A 15,671-nucleotide genomic window follows, 5' to 3' on the forward strand; every position below is an offset into this window, starting at 1 on the left:
TATATATATACACACACACACACACACACACACACACATACACATACACACACACACACACGCATATTCAAGATAAACAAGAAATTAATGATACAATTCACCATCATGCTATGAAGTCTTCCCGTTTTATTTGAGGGGATAAGGGAAAAGGGGATTCGATAGTCAAGTAAATTTCTCACCTTAAACCACTGTAGCTCTCTCTACATTTGAAGAACTGCTCCAAATACACTATTGAGTCTGCTTGAAGGTGGTAATTTCGCGGCCAACTGCAAAACGTTGTTTCCAAATTTATCTTTTCTGACCATCAATAAATCTTTAATAGCTCCTGTGTAGTAGATGAGATTAAAGACTTCCTCTTATCAGTAAATAACAGCAACATGAAATATGGAGTAAAAATCTTTGTCGACTGTCCATATAAGATCAGGATATGAGCGGATAAGCAGAGTCAAAAGCTCAACGTTCCCAATTTTTCCAGCATCAGTAAGTATAGGAGTTTGATCAAATAGGTTTGAAATTTTTGAGCCTTCTAAAGTCAGAATCTGTTTGAACACCTTCTCTGCCAACTGATTGGCTTTTCTTCTCTTTGAAATTATTGAACCATATATCCTTTTGAAACCTACAAATCTTTGCTAAATTATTTCTAAAATTCATGTTAACTACAGTGCCAAAAAAAAAATGAAAATCTAAGAAAAAGGTGAAATGAATCTATATGTGGATCATTCACAGATAAAGCTCAACATGAAACTAGCATTTTCAAGGAGTTACTTTTAAAAATAGAGCAATTTATATTCTGATAATTTTGTGATAGTATAATGACTTAATAATCATCAGAAAACAATAAAACAAAACAGAAACACTAGGAAGGACACAAATGAGTTGAAAGGTGTAAATACATAAATGTCTACTATCAACTAGAAATTTTCAGGAAAATTAAGCTTGATTTTTTAATTTTTTGTTAGTTGAAAGTTAAAAACAAAATAGAATGTTCTTACAGGGAACACTAGGGACGATTCTAGCAAGTCTTTCACATAGCCATTCTTGAATTGTACCATAGTGTGATAAAGGTTTTCGAGCTAAAGCGTGTAGGGCACTTCCTTTCTTCGGTTTTGGAGTTTTGATGACTAGATATCTATCTGCTTCCAATATTTGTAATACGATATCTGCATATAAGAAAAGCAATTTTGAAACTATTGCAAACATAATTTTCAATGTCATCTTGCCCATAGTCATGAGCAGAGATTCCATACCATACATCTCCCTGTTGATAGTTACAACAAGAATGTCCATGCGCTCCTCAGCCTCGAAATCTTTAAGAGGCAGGGACAGAACCACAGTGGGTCCTGGTGTGTCACGTAACCCACCAAGTTTGGATTTATTTATTTTTTTTTGTTAATAAAATCGTATTCATTAGAACTAGAGGAGTCTATCCCATTCCAAATTGTAGTCGAAATATGAAGAGGAAAACCAACTGTCCCTCTGTAATGTTCGTCTTGCTTAAACTCTTCCCTAATAATCCTCTTGACTTGAGTGTTGCCAGCAATTGGAGACTTAAAGTCATCCACCAATCCATCCACCATCCACTGTGGGCTTGTTGCTGCCGATTCAGTCGAGTGGTGCTGCTGCCATTTCAGAGGATTTGACGAGTTCTGCTACTGTCAATTCAGTCATCTGCCATCTACTCTCGTCCAGACGTTGACAGTTGCTGCCATCGGTCCACTGTCCATTGCTATAGCTGTACCCTTACCAAATCCTAAGGACCCAAGATTAGTTACAGAGTCTACTGGTCTTTACTCTTATTTTGTGTTTAGATTTTAACTTACATAAACATTACATCTCCCAATCTTCGGACTCCCATCATGACAATTAGCTATGGCAGTGTGGGAAAGTGAAATTTGAACTGAAGATTTATTTTGTGATTTAGGAATCTATCTGAATTTGTTGAACTAGGTATGTAAATGTTAGGGATTGAATTTCTTGGAGCAAATTTGAATATATTATTTGTGAATGTGTTGAACTAGCAAAATAGGTATGTAAATGCTGGGGAATAGGGATTGGCTATTTGAATTTTGTTTGGGAACTGGAAATTTCATCAAAAATTAAAAATAAAGATAGCATTATTCGACAATTGTGAGATTGATATGCTTATAACTTTAGGCAATTATGAAATTTATTTTGTGATTATTGATAGAAGGATTATTTTTTCTCTTGAATTGAGTGTTTTATTTTGGTTGATTGTTGTGGCAGTTATGGAAAAGTACTTTAAGCGTAAATCCGCATTTTCTTGTGATATGCAAAATGTTAATGAAAGGAATATTCAAAATGAAAAGGGTGAAATGAATGCTGGGGATGAAAGTAAGATACGAATTTTTATTGATTTTTTCCTCACTTTTTGGAAGTTTGAGTATGCCCCACTAACCAAAAATTCCTGCGTCCGCCACTGTTAAGAGGTGTAATTTTGTAAAGATGTTTAACCATTTTTTTTTCTTGAGAAAGCTACCATTTCAATTGGGCTCAACTTGTTTTTGTCTCGAATTGTTGGTAGAATATTATTTTTTTCGTACATGAGCTTGGTAATTTCTACAACCCCTGATATAGCCGCAAAACAAAAAGCTGTATCATTATATTTATTCGTCAATTCCAGGTCTTCTTTGTTCAAGCGTTTGACTAACTTGCGGACAAACACAGTTTGCTTGGTGACAGCAGCTATGTGAAGAGGCCTATCTCCTCTTTCTGTTAGCTTAAGACAACCTGCATTTTTGTCTGATTCTAGAACATGTTCTGCATCCTTCCAGTCTCCTTTTATAGTAGCTTTATACATACGAAGCTTCCTTTCTTCACCTGATGAAGTCTGGGGAGAACTATCATTAGATATGTGTTAAAAAAGATGCTCCAAAACTTGGCGAGAAATAAACGTATACTATGTAACATATATAAAACTAAAGTAGAGATAAATCCACTTACATAATCAAATCTTAATTTTTACTAGCACATCAACTTTGTATTGCAAAGACTATTGCAACAATGTCCATCTTATTACTGTTGTATGCTATGTGTCAAATGTACAAGTTGGGCCAGGGACAGTTTGTGTGGGTTATTGCTGAAGTTGGTTAGGGCTGTATTTATTTAATTTCTGTTTTCATTTGTATATAACTTAGTCCAAGTCATGGTCTATAGAGCAGTTATTAAATTTCTTTTTGTTGTTAGCTCTTAGTGGAGCATTAGGAGTTCATGTGTGAATGTGTTAGAGCTTGTAGGCTCACTTTCAGTTTCTTGCATTTCCATTCTGTATTAATTTGGCAGTTAATTGAAAATGTTGATTTAGAGGACAGGCTCCCTCGAAGAAGCCATTCAAGGTGTGAAAAAGGTGATTTAGAAATCGAGAAATGTTGACACATATCTAGAAATCGAGATACGTGTGTGTATGGATTCTCCTCGACTTTGCCATAGAATTGGTGTCCATTTTGAAACAGCTGTATTACATTGGTCTTCAATTGAAAATTGGGCTGCCCAAACGGTGGATATACAATGCTGGATTAGCTTTGAATAACTTGAGGAGTCAAGAAGTCCCCCAGAATTTCATTTCCTTCATCCATTGCCTCTCCTTCGTTAGCTTGAATGACAGGATTGTTTAATTCGTTAACCATTTGTACTTGTGCTTCGCGATGATCTCTTTGTCGTCGATGAAAGGTGCGCTCAATTTCAGGATCAGCTGGAATCAATTCTCCTCCAGGCAATCGTGACATGCAAATCTGAGAATTAAAACCAGTACGAGCACTGAGATTCAAACAATTTAAATAACTAAAACACAAATAAAAGATAATAACTTAAAATAAAAATAAAAACAAAAACAATATTATACTAGCAAAATAAAAATTGAGTTCGAATTAGTGCCTCGAGAAATAAAATTAAACTAAACTCAATCCCCGACAACGGCGCAAAAAATTTGTTCACGAAATTATTTCTTTCGATTTTAAACCACCACAAGTGTACGGTTCGTTAACAAGTAATAAAGTGGATTCAATGATTCCGAATGTCGTCCCACAGAGATTGATTAGCTCAAATTTTATCTAACATAGCCTTAACCGAAATTGGATTGTCAAAATGGATATGGACCTAATTAAAAACTCTAATTTCAAGAAGAAACCCTAATTACGCAAATTTAATGAGTAAATTGAAACTAAAACTCAAAACAATATTTTAACACTCTAGAAATAAACTAAAAGTCGAGAATGCACGTTGTTATAATCAATAGAGATTAAATACGCTAGGAACACGAATTCCCATGCAATTATCACTTTAAACCCTAGTTTCACAATATGACAACACACTCAATTGTGACGAATCAATATTCCTAAGTCTATCCAATACTCTCTCTCGAGATGTATCAAACCTATTTCTACATACCACCGGTCTATTTCCATGACAAGAGCATATGTAAAAATGCATGCGATTTTATGAACACTTAAAGATTCACGTAGGGAATAACAGTATATTTCTATCCACTATCGGAGCCTACGATGATTTATATTATGTCAAATCTATTCCAATTCTCTCGAATGCAAGAATAAATCACTTAAATTCACACAATTATGAGCCCTTAATTGCGGAAAAACATTAATTGCATATAAATCATTCAAAACAATAAAAATTGTGTCTTAACATCAAATTGCAAAACAAGGATATTAAAATTCAAATCACATGGTTCATCGATCTCCTAGCATAATAAAAATCTAGCCTAGCATAGTTAAAATAACAAAATACATCATGTTTTGAATAAAAGATATCACTGGGTTATGAAATCTTGAAGAAATCTTGAAGTTCTTCGTGCCAATCCTTGTTCTTGCGCTCAAATCCTCTCCAAGAAGTGTTTTTTGGCCTCCAATTACGTTCTGGTCATCTTTGGAATGTTTTTGATATTTATATCCTGTGGGAAATTAGGTTACCAAAGGTGTTTCAATCGTATAAAGAAAGAAAAAAATTGCGTCGGAAACGTACCATGCGACCGCATGGTTTTAATCCGTGTGGCCGCATGGTTATTTCGTATTTCCACTTGAATTCCCTACATCCATTTGTGCGGCCGCATGAGAGTTCTACCATGCGACTGCATGGTAGAATTCAACTTTCATTTTCTACAAATGGGCCCCTCTACTTGAATCTTCCACTTCTTTACATCTTTTCTTCATTCTTCACATTCCATCATCCCAAAATGTCATCAATTTGTATTTGGCAAACTCAATTTCTTGATTTGTTCATCGGGTCAACTTTTGGGTAATTGCACCTTGGTCCTTGAACTTTCACTTTGTGTCATTTTAATCCTTTTTCGTGTCTTTTCTCATGTATTTTACCATGTTCATCGGTGTTACCTACAATTCACAAATGTAACGAAATTAAGTCACAATTCAATCATTTTATTCGTAATTAAGTCATGTTTGTAACCTAAATAAGTGTGCAAAAACACACTTATCAAACCCCCAAACTTGAACTATTGTTTGTCCTCAAACAAGATAGTGACTAAATTCTGAACAAATATGGCTTAATACCCTGCTACGACTTAGGATTGGACTAAGTGTTTGATTTGATGAAGATATATCAGTGCAAAAATGACATCAACCTTCGCCTGTTAAATGCGTACTTAACATGTGTGTGTGAGTTCATGCCAACATATTAGGTTCATGATGGATTTGAGTCCCGACCCCGAGTGGTCAATTCTATCCTTACTCGCTCGAGAGATACACAACCCCCCAAACTTATGTTTTTTTTCCACTCAATTATCCCAGGGTTGTGTTTCGAAACTAGGAATTCACATAGCTATAGTCTTCACCCTTTCGTAGTTTGGATTAATCTCACTATCACAAGTTTACATTTCAACAAGTGAAGGCTCTCCTAAGTTTGATCGCTTCGACACTCAAGATTAAACTAGGTTACTTGCCTCGCCTCAAAGGTATAGTTTCTTTAACCAAATGTCCAAGGGCTTTTCTTCATGTTATCATCTCTCTTTTCTCTAATTGTTCTGATTTTATTATTAAGCTTCTCATTTTTTTTCAGTTTCATCTTCTCATTTGCTTTGTATATAACCCATGTAACGAGTTTTAGGCCGATGACTCCCAAACCAGTTGGCTTTAGGGCACCAGGTTTTAAATCCTTGCAGGCTTATTCACTCGAGTTATAAAGGCTCGATCAGATGACTTTCAATTAACCTTTTTCCCTCTTGCTTTCTATATGACCCTTTTAATGAGCTTCAGGCCGGTGACTCCCAAGCCAGTTGACTTTAGGGCACCAGATTTTGAAATATCCTTACAGGCTTACTTGCTCGAGTCATAAAAGCATGAAAAGAAGTGTATTGTTCTCACAAATTTATTTTATGCCCTTATTGTTCTAGACATTTAGTTTCCAAAACTAACCCTTAATTTAAGATTTTCACCTAATTTTCACCTCACTGGTCTAGACAATCCACACAATAAAATTCATGCACCGAGCCTCCACTCATCTCAATGCTCTCTTACAATAGCTCAACCATCACCAAATTATCTTAAGGCAGTTTACGGTTTAATTCAATAGAAGGTTATCATTCTTTTCCTATTTTATGCTCAAAATCTAGTCATTTATCTAATATGTCAAGCATGAATAGTGTGCACAGATAATGTCAAGTTTTGCATCAACAAGTGTCAGCTAGCCTAGTTGTATCAGATCCAAAGATTTTGCAGTTTAAACTAGTCCAATTATAACATCGTAGCTAGCAAGGTTATCAAGCCCACACAAGCATGCATGAAAAGAATTAAAGCAAAACTGAATAAAATGCAAATCTGTTTTTCATGCACACATACAGATGAACACAGATAACACAGATACTCAGTTAAAATTATGTCACCTCCCCAAACTTTGTTACTACCTCAATGTAAAATTAACAGAAGATTAAAGACAGAATTTTACGGACAACATAAAAAGAAAAATCCAAAATGTGGTAAATAGTACTTCCCTTGAATCAAAATGGATGAGGTGGTGGGAAACTGGGTCCTACTGTACCATCATTCGGCGGAGGAGGGTGTCGTCCAAGGAGCTGCCGCATTATCTCATTCATTTCCCGCATCAAGGTAGACTGTTGTGTCTGCTCGGCCTGGATAGCTCTCATGGTCTCCCAAGTTTCATTGACCCTCATTTGGATACCGTCCACCCGACCAATATACATGTTCAGTCGGCCATTCAAGGTATCAACCTCCTATCGCATGACTGTAGCATGATCCCTAGCATCTCTGATGTAGTTCAACACAAGGTGATTGTCTCATTGTAAACTTCCCAATTCAGTCCTCATGTTGCCAAAATCTTGAAAGAAACTGTGGAGGTCTCGGCTAATGCCCGTGGTGGTGGAGAAGATCTGTCTCAGCAACTGATTATCCATTTCAGCTTGTGGTGCTGGAGCCCGTTGGTGTTCCTGATCTGCAGGGATTTGGCCTTGTTCTGCCTACTGTCTACGTCACTCAATTTCTTGTTGTTCCCGATGTTTAACCCGAGCCCTTGTCTGATCATCAAATGTCATTCGTTTGATCATGGGACTGGGTTTTTTAGGTAATTCTTCAGGTAGGAGGGCAACACCCGCAGCCCGACATATACCACTAATTAGGCTCGAAAATATCAAAGTGGAGCGGTGATCTCTCCAAGTTCCCAATGAGTGTAGTTGATTGTATATATGAGTAGCGAGATCAATATTGTTGCCTCGAGCCAAGTGGTAGATGAATCCTTCTGTCTGATCTGGAAATGTAGTCCTGTGTGATATGAGCTCAACATTGTGGCACATAAGGAGCCATAGAATAACCATGGAAGGGGTGAGCTCAATCTGATGCCACTCGATAGTTTCAAGGGGCCATGCATTCTCCCGCCCCATTAAAACCTTAGCCACCTCATTCCAGATAAAGTCAATTGGGAGAGGGACCACATTCTCCATGGTAAGCTGGTAGTAATCATGAATGACCTCGGGAGAGAACATTATCCACTTCCCCTGTACCCAAGTCTGATGGAAATGCTCGGAGCCTGGCATGTCAATGTCACTATTGAAGTTGGCGAAGAACTCTCGGCATAAAGTCTCATAGAGTGGATAAAGTCTCTCCACTAACTTTTGCCACACACAGAGCTAAATTAAGTTGACCAACTCAAAACCCGAGAAGTCATCAAGCTTAACGGGTCTTTCAGCATGTAAAGTCCAATGGCGTACAATGTTTTCATATCGTGCCGCGGTAGTTGCAGTTAAGAATCACTGAACTTCTCCCGCGAGCTCTCGAGTACGGGCTGTCCTGGTGGAGGAGCTTGCTTTTTCTTTCCCGTGCAAAGTTCTTTTAGGGGGCATCCTGCAAAGTTTGTAAGATTATACTCATTAAGTTCGATGTGAAAAGAATAGGCAAGAAATGAGAAAATAAAATATGCATTGCACAATTCCCCCAAACTTTCCTAGATGCATGTGTAGTAACATGGTGTGCACTAGTCAAGATATGATGTTTAATTGAATTCAAGTATTTTGCCAATATGAAAAATGGAGAAAAACTCGGCGTAACAATGCAATATTTTAGAATTTGGAACCATGACCGAGTGCACACTTTCGGCCCTTGACATCATTAAGAATTATCAAAATTTTCCCGGACAATCTTTGGGCATATCAAAGTATTGATTGAAGTGTAGCACATACTCGAATTTCAACTCAATTGGATGTCGTTTGGTATGTCAAATGAAGATGCAAAGTAAGGGACAGAGGATGCGTTATGTGCGGTGACCTAGTCATGTGCCTATGTGGTGCAATGTGAAAGTGGATGTTTTCTTGTTCAAATTATTTGGGAATCCATTAAAATATATCTTGTGCCATGTTGGTGAATCAACGTATATGCAAAAAGTACCTAATTGTACACAAAAGGTTATTGTGGCATTTTATCAAACACTTGGTGTGCATTATGTGAAGGTAGCCCTAAATTAATAAAATTAATATCCAATTCATCCAAAAAAAAATCACACAACACAATCACAATAAATCTATTTCTATATGAACTAGCCCATTCTCCTTCAATTCATAAAAAGAACGAATTTAAAGACGAATTTCCCAAAAGAAAAAAAAAGGGAAATGAGAGAGAAGAGGCAATACTTTACCTTAAAGTGGATAGCGTGGTATACGGGGTGAATGTCGTGCGATGCAAACATGATTGGAAGGGAAGAGTGTGTGTGTGAAATTGGTAAATGAATCGTGAGGAGATTAGGGTCGAAGAACATGAAGAGAGGAAGAAAAAAAAATGTTGTGAAGAAAAGAAACCGAATGTGATTTTAAAATCACACCCGTCTCTGCCATGCGACTGCATGGTTCAAGTGGCATTAGCCACTTGAGTTTCGACACCTATGTGTGCGGTTGCACCATGCGACTGCAGTAAAAAAGTTTTTTTTTTTGGAAGGAAAAAATAATAATAGGAATAAAATAAAATAAAAACACGTTTGATATCCCCAAAAACCCGACTTTTGATTAAAATTTTGGTTTTCAATTGATGAATTGACCCGGCTCTCAACGTCCCCAATTATTCAAAAGCATACTTCTAAACATTCTGGGACGTATATGGGTCTTAAACTTAGTACCCAAAACCAAATTTTTGTATTCAAAATCATACATTGACATGTGAAATTTAGAAAACAAAATTTACCTCAAAATGCGTGAATTCCACACCCAATCACCCAAACTACTCCAATCATCCCGAACTCGTGTGTACAGTGCTTGGACTCTTTTAACACGTATGGATGATCGATGACCATATAAAAAGTACAAAATGAAATTGAAAAAAAAATAATTCCTAATCTAATGCAGAGAGCTTAATAAATTAAATAAAAATGATACAGTGGGTTGCCTCCCACCCAGCGCTAGGTTATAGTCGATAGCTCGACTTCTCTGCAGCTGCTTCATTTTGGCGTCTCAAGTTGAACGGTGAACTTTTGGTTGGAGAAGTCACCTCCCCAGTAGTGTTTCAGTCTTTGCCCATTAACAGTGAAGGTACCCTGAGTCTCATGGCTCACTTGTATAGCCCCATATGGTAGGACCTTCGTGACAGTATAAGGACCTGACCACCTTCATCTTAGTTTTCCTGGGAAAAGCTTGAGTCTCAAGTTATACAATAGCACTTTCTGTCCCACTTCGAACTCTCGCCTCTGAATATGCATGTTGTGCCACTTCTTGGTTCGTTCCTTGTAAAGTTTTGAATTTTCATAAGCTTCCACGCCTCTGAATATGCATGTTGTGCCACTTCTTGGTTCGTTCCTTGTAAAGTTTTGAATTTTCATTCTAAACTCGTCTAACTCATTAAGTTGCAGTAGGCGCTTTTCACCGGCGGCGCTCAAGTCCATATTTAACTGTTTCATAGCCCAGTATGCTCGGTGCTCCATTTCTAGTGGCAGATGGCACACTTTCCCAAAGACTAGGCGGTATGGAGACATGCCTATCGGGGTCTTGAATGCTGTTCTGTAAGCCCATAATACATCGTCCAGCTTTTTAGACCAATCCTTTCTAGATGAGTTCACAGTGACCTCAAGTATTCTCTTCAGCTGTGGATTAGATACCTCAACTTGCCTGCTGGTTTGTGGATGATATGGAGTAGCAACGCGGTGTTTAACGTCATATTTATTCAACAACTACTCAAACTGGCGATTGTAGAAGTGCTTGTCCCCGTCGCTGATTATAGCCCGCGGTGTACTATATCGGGTGAAAATGTATTTCTTCAAGAACCCAATTACTGCCTTTGAGTCATTTGTTGGCAGTGCAACTGCTTTCACCCATTTTGATACGTAATCCACTGCTACCAAGATATACTGATTTGAGAACGAAGGGGGAAAAGGTCCCATGAAGTCAATTCTCCAAACATTAAATATCTCCACTTCCAAAATGTTATTTAGTGGCATTTCATTCCTCCTTGAGATATTCCCAGTGTGTTGACATCGGTCACACCTCTTGACAAACTCAAATGTGTCTCTAAATAGTGTAGCCCAGTAGAACCCTGATTGTAGAATCTTTGTAGCTGTTTTTGAAGCCCCAAAGTGCCCTGCGTATGCAGATGAATGGCAGTGCTCGAGAATCTCATGTACTTCTTCCTCGGGTATACATCTCCTTACCATCTGATCAGCCCCTCACCTATAGAGAATTGGGTCCTCCCAAAAATAATACTTCAATTCAGCGAAGAACTTTTTCCTTTGGTGACTCGAGTAGTCCGATGGTGGGATGGAACTGGCCAAGTAATTGACGATATCTACATACCAAGGTGCTTCATCTACTCTCAACATCTGCTCATCTGGGAAGATTCATTGTTGTCCACTAATTCTTCTGTCTCCCCAGGCTCTAATCGGGATAGGTGATCTGCTACTACATTCTCACTGCCCTTCTTGTCTCGTATCTCGATATCGAATTCTTGCAACAATAGCACCCAATGAATCAACCTCGACTTTGCATCCTTCTTTGTGAGTAGATACTTCAATGCAGCATGATCTGTGTAGATGATGACTTTAGACCCGACAAGGTATGACCTGAATTTGTCGAATGCATATACTACAGCTAATAGCTCCTTTTCAGTGGTGGCATAATTGATTTGCGCTTTATTTAAAGTCCTACTTGCATAGTAAATTACGTGAAAGATTTTGTTCCTCCGCTGTCCTAATACTGCACCCACGGCGTGATCACTTGCATTACACATCAATTCAAAAGGGAGTTCCTAGTCTGGTGCCACAATTACTGGTGATGTCGTAAGCTTTACCTTTAAAGTGTTGAATGCTGTGAGGCATTCTTCATTAAACTCAAAGGTTACATCTTTCATTAGCAGATTGCATAACGATTTAGTGACCTTTGAGAAATCTTTTATAAATCTCCTGTAGAACCCCGCATGCCCCAAGAAACTACGAACTCCTTTAACTGATGTAGGCGGTGGTAACTTCTCAATAACTTGAATTTTTACCTTGTCCACCTCATTTCCTTTTGCTGAGATTCGATGCCAGAGTACAATGCCTTCTTGCACTATAAAGTGGCATTTCTCCCAATTTAAAACCAGGCTAGTCTCCTTGCATCTCTGTAAGACCAAATTCAGGTGCTCTAGACATTCATCGAATGAAGATCCAAACACTGAGAAGTCGTCCATGAAAACTTTAATAAACCTTTCAATCATATCGTAGAATATCGCCATCATACATCTCTGAAATGTGGCTGGAGCATTGCAAAGACCAAAAGGCATCCTACGATAGGCAAAAGTACCATAGGGACAGGTGAAAGTGGTCTTCTCCTGATCTTCTGGTATGATAGGTATCTGATTATAGCCCGAGTATCCATCAAGAAAACAGTAGTGTGAATGTCCAGCCAGTCTCTCTAACATCTGATTAATGAATGGGAGGGAGAAATGATTCTTTCGTGTGGCTGCATTGAGTTTATGATAGTCGATGCAAACTCTCCATCCCGTAACTGTTCTGGTAGGAATTAATTCATTCTTCTCATTTTTCACCACCGTGATTCCTCCTTTTTCGGTACCACTTGAACTGGGCTAATCCATGCACTATCTGAAATTGGGTAGATAATTCCTGCATCCAGTAATTTCAGTATCTCTGTCCTGACCACTTCCTTCATGTTCAGATTTAATCTTCTCTGACCCTCTATACTTGGCTTGCAATTTTCCTCCATTAGAATTTTATGCATGCACAGAGAAGGGTTGATTCGTTTAATGTCTGCTATTGTCCATCCAATCGCCGTCTTGTTCTCTCTGAGTACCATGAGCAATTTTTCTTCCTCCACCTCACTGACTGTATTCGAAATGATTACTGGAAGTGTATCTGACTCCCCCAAATATGCATATCTAAGATGTGACGGTAGTTGCTTGAGTTCTAAAACTGGTGGCTGCTGAATGGAAGGCAGTGACTTTGTATTTCCCGTCCCCAGTTCCTCGAAGTGCCTCTTTCGAGTGTATGGCGGGTTGGTCTCCAAAAATCTTGCATATGTTTCAACTTCAAGAGACTCTGACGGGACTGATTGGGATTGTGCAATACATGCTTCATAGGCATCAGATGGGCCGTGAAGTAAGAATGTTTTTTGTACTGCCTTGTCAATGATGTCAACTTGGTAACAATTATCTGATTCTGTTGGCAGTTTCATGGCCTTGAAAACATTGAACAATATCTGCTCCTCTTCCAATTTTGAGATCAACTGCCCCCTTTGAACATCAATTAACGTTCTCCCTGTTGCCAGAAATGGTCTGCCAAGTATCAATGGGACGTCCTTGTCTTCTTCCATGTCCAAGATAAGAAAATTCGCTGGGAATATGAACTTCTCAACCTTGATAAGCATATCTTCAATTATTCCTCTGGGATGTGTCAGTGACCTGTCAGCCAGCTGAAGTGTCATAGTGGTTACTTTAGCTTCTCCCAAACCGAGTTTCCTGAAAATAGACAGAGACATTAAATTAATACTTGCACAGAGTTCACATAATGCTTTATCGAAATATACTTCATCGATTTTGCAAGGAACAGTAAAACTTCTTGGATCTTTTAGTTTTGGTGGGAGCTTATTCTGGATTCTGGCACTACATTCCTCCATAAGCATAACTGTCTCATGGTCTTCCAGATTGCGTTTATTTGATATGATATCCTTCAGAAAATTTCGAGTAGCTAGGCATCTGAAATAGTGCATCGGCTAGTGGGATGATGATATGGAGCTTTTTAAAGACTTCTAGAAATTTTTTGTATTGTTACTCCACTTTTTGCTTCTTCAAGCACTGTGGAAAGGAAATCGGAGGCTCGTAGGGGTTGACTGTGACCTTGGCCTTATCCTGTGACTCTTCTGAATTTTCTTTGTACTTGATTCCTTTGCAACAGTCTCTTCTTCAGCGGGGGAAGATGTCTCTCCAGTCACACCCGATCTCTTGACATGGATTTCAGGCAATTGTACTCCACTTCGAGTTGTAATGGCCCTGGCTTGCTCTTTAGGATTGATTTCTGTATTACTTGGTAAGTTACCTAGCATTCTGCCAGTCAATGCGATGGCTAGCTGCCCCATCTGAGTTTCCAAATTTTGGTTGGCTGCATTTTGATTTTGAAGTGTAGCTTCGGTTTTCTCCATGAATTTTCCTATCATATCTTCCAATTGAGGCCTCTTCTCTTGTTGTTGAAATTGCCCCTGTGGCTTATTCTGATTCTGGTTGCTCCAAGAGAAGTTGGGATGCTTCTTCCAGCTGGGATTGAAAGTCTCTCCATATTGATTGTGTTGCAGGCGTTGTCCCTACTGTGCGTAGTCTGCTTGCTCAATTCCTTGCATGAGTATTGGGCAATCTGATGTTTTGTGCTCGGCTCCACATTCCTCACAATTGCTCTTCTTAGTTTGTGATGCTTGTGATATGCTTTCCACCTTGTGATACAGAGAGTCAATTTTTGCAGATATTGCTGAATAAGCGTCCACGTCGTAGACACCTGGAGTTTTCTTTGGGATAGCCCTCTCAGAAGACCACATGGCTGATGTGGTAGCCATACGCTCAAATAATTCCAATACCCCATCAACTGTTCGTGTGGATATTGGGCCATCTGATGCTGAATCCACCATGTTTTTATGGTATGGAAGTAATCCTGTGTAGAAGAATCGGATTTGGGTCTTTTTATCGAACCCATGCTGAGGGCACTTCCGGAGCATTTTTTGAATCTGTTCCATGCTTCGCCAAATGATTCATTTTCTCCTTGATTGAATACTGATATGTCATGTCTCAGCTTTGCTATCTTGGCCGGGGAGAAAAACTTTGTACAGAATTTGTGTGCCAGCTCATTCCATGTAGTGATACTTGCAACCGGGAGTGAATCCAACCATTCAAGTGCTCTGTCTCCTAACGTATGTGGAAAAAGCCTTAACCTAATAGCGTCATCCGAAATCCCTTGGTATCTGAAATGTTGACACAAAACCATCCATTCTGGTTCTATATTTGTTCGAATAAAATGCTTAGCCAATTCCATGCGTCTAACTAAAAAATCCTTTCTTCTTCCAACCTTTTGATCTTCCCATTCATTTCCTGTGGGTCCTTCTTCCCCTAATTCTTTCCATTCTACCAACGAATTATCTAGAATAATTCGTAAATCTAGATCGGCTAATTGTTCTCGGCCTTCCTCGTCATTAATATGTTTGCTCGCGGCAATTGTGAACTCTTGGGAGAATTCTCAGATGTACTAGCACTGCATCAAACCCAGCGTTTACCGTGGGCACGATAACTGGTACACCAGAGGTGCGTCCTTCCCGGTCCTCTCGTACTAGAGAAAGGTCCTCTCAATGCTCTAAGACCCACACCAGATATGGACCGAACTGTCTCACGACGTTCTGAACCCAGCTCACGTACTGCTTTAATGGGCGAACAGCCCAACCCTTGGAACATACTACAGCCCCAGGTGGTGAAGAGCCTAGAGATAGGGGACATAACTCACATGGATATAGTAAGTCTCGCTTGGGCTGCTTTAATGGTAGTCTTTACATTTTCCCTTTCACTCGTAGTGTGGGGAAGAAGTGGACTTTAGAAGTACTACTAATTAAGTTGAGGAATCAAACTGTATCAATTATTTTATAGATCGTTCTGCAACGCGTTTTGAACTATTTAAAATCAAAATATCTTAATTTCCAATTCCATTGGACATCTATTACCAAAAACAAGTCATTTATT

The 15,671-nt window shown here is 38.8% G+C and overlaps 1 protein-coding gene across 1 annotated transcript in view; it reads right to left on the bottom strand.

Annotated features, from left to right (window-relative positions):
* The window catches only part of LOC111408306, a 2,769-nt gene extending 1,482 nt beyond the window's left edge, over window positions 1–1,287 (bottom strand). Inside the window, exons 1-3 of the mRNA XM_023038080.1 lie at window positions 993–1,287; window positions 552–656; window positions 228–355 (exon numbers count right to left, since the gene is read on the bottom strand). Coding sequence (XP_022893848.1) covers window positions 228–355; window positions 552–656; window positions 993–1,287 — 528 coding nt within the window. The remainder of the gene's footprint in view (window positions 1–227; window positions 356–551; window positions 657–992) is intronic.
* Window positions 1,288–15,671: the final 14,384 nt, after the last annotated feature.

This window comes from Olea europaea, chromosome 13, assembly GCF_002742605.1.
Source record: "Olea europaea var. sylvestris chromosome 13, O_europaea_v1, whole genome shotgun sequence".
Lineage (NCBI taxonomy): Eukaryota > Viridiplantae > Streptophyta > Magnoliopsida > Lamiales > Oleaceae > Olea > Olea europaea.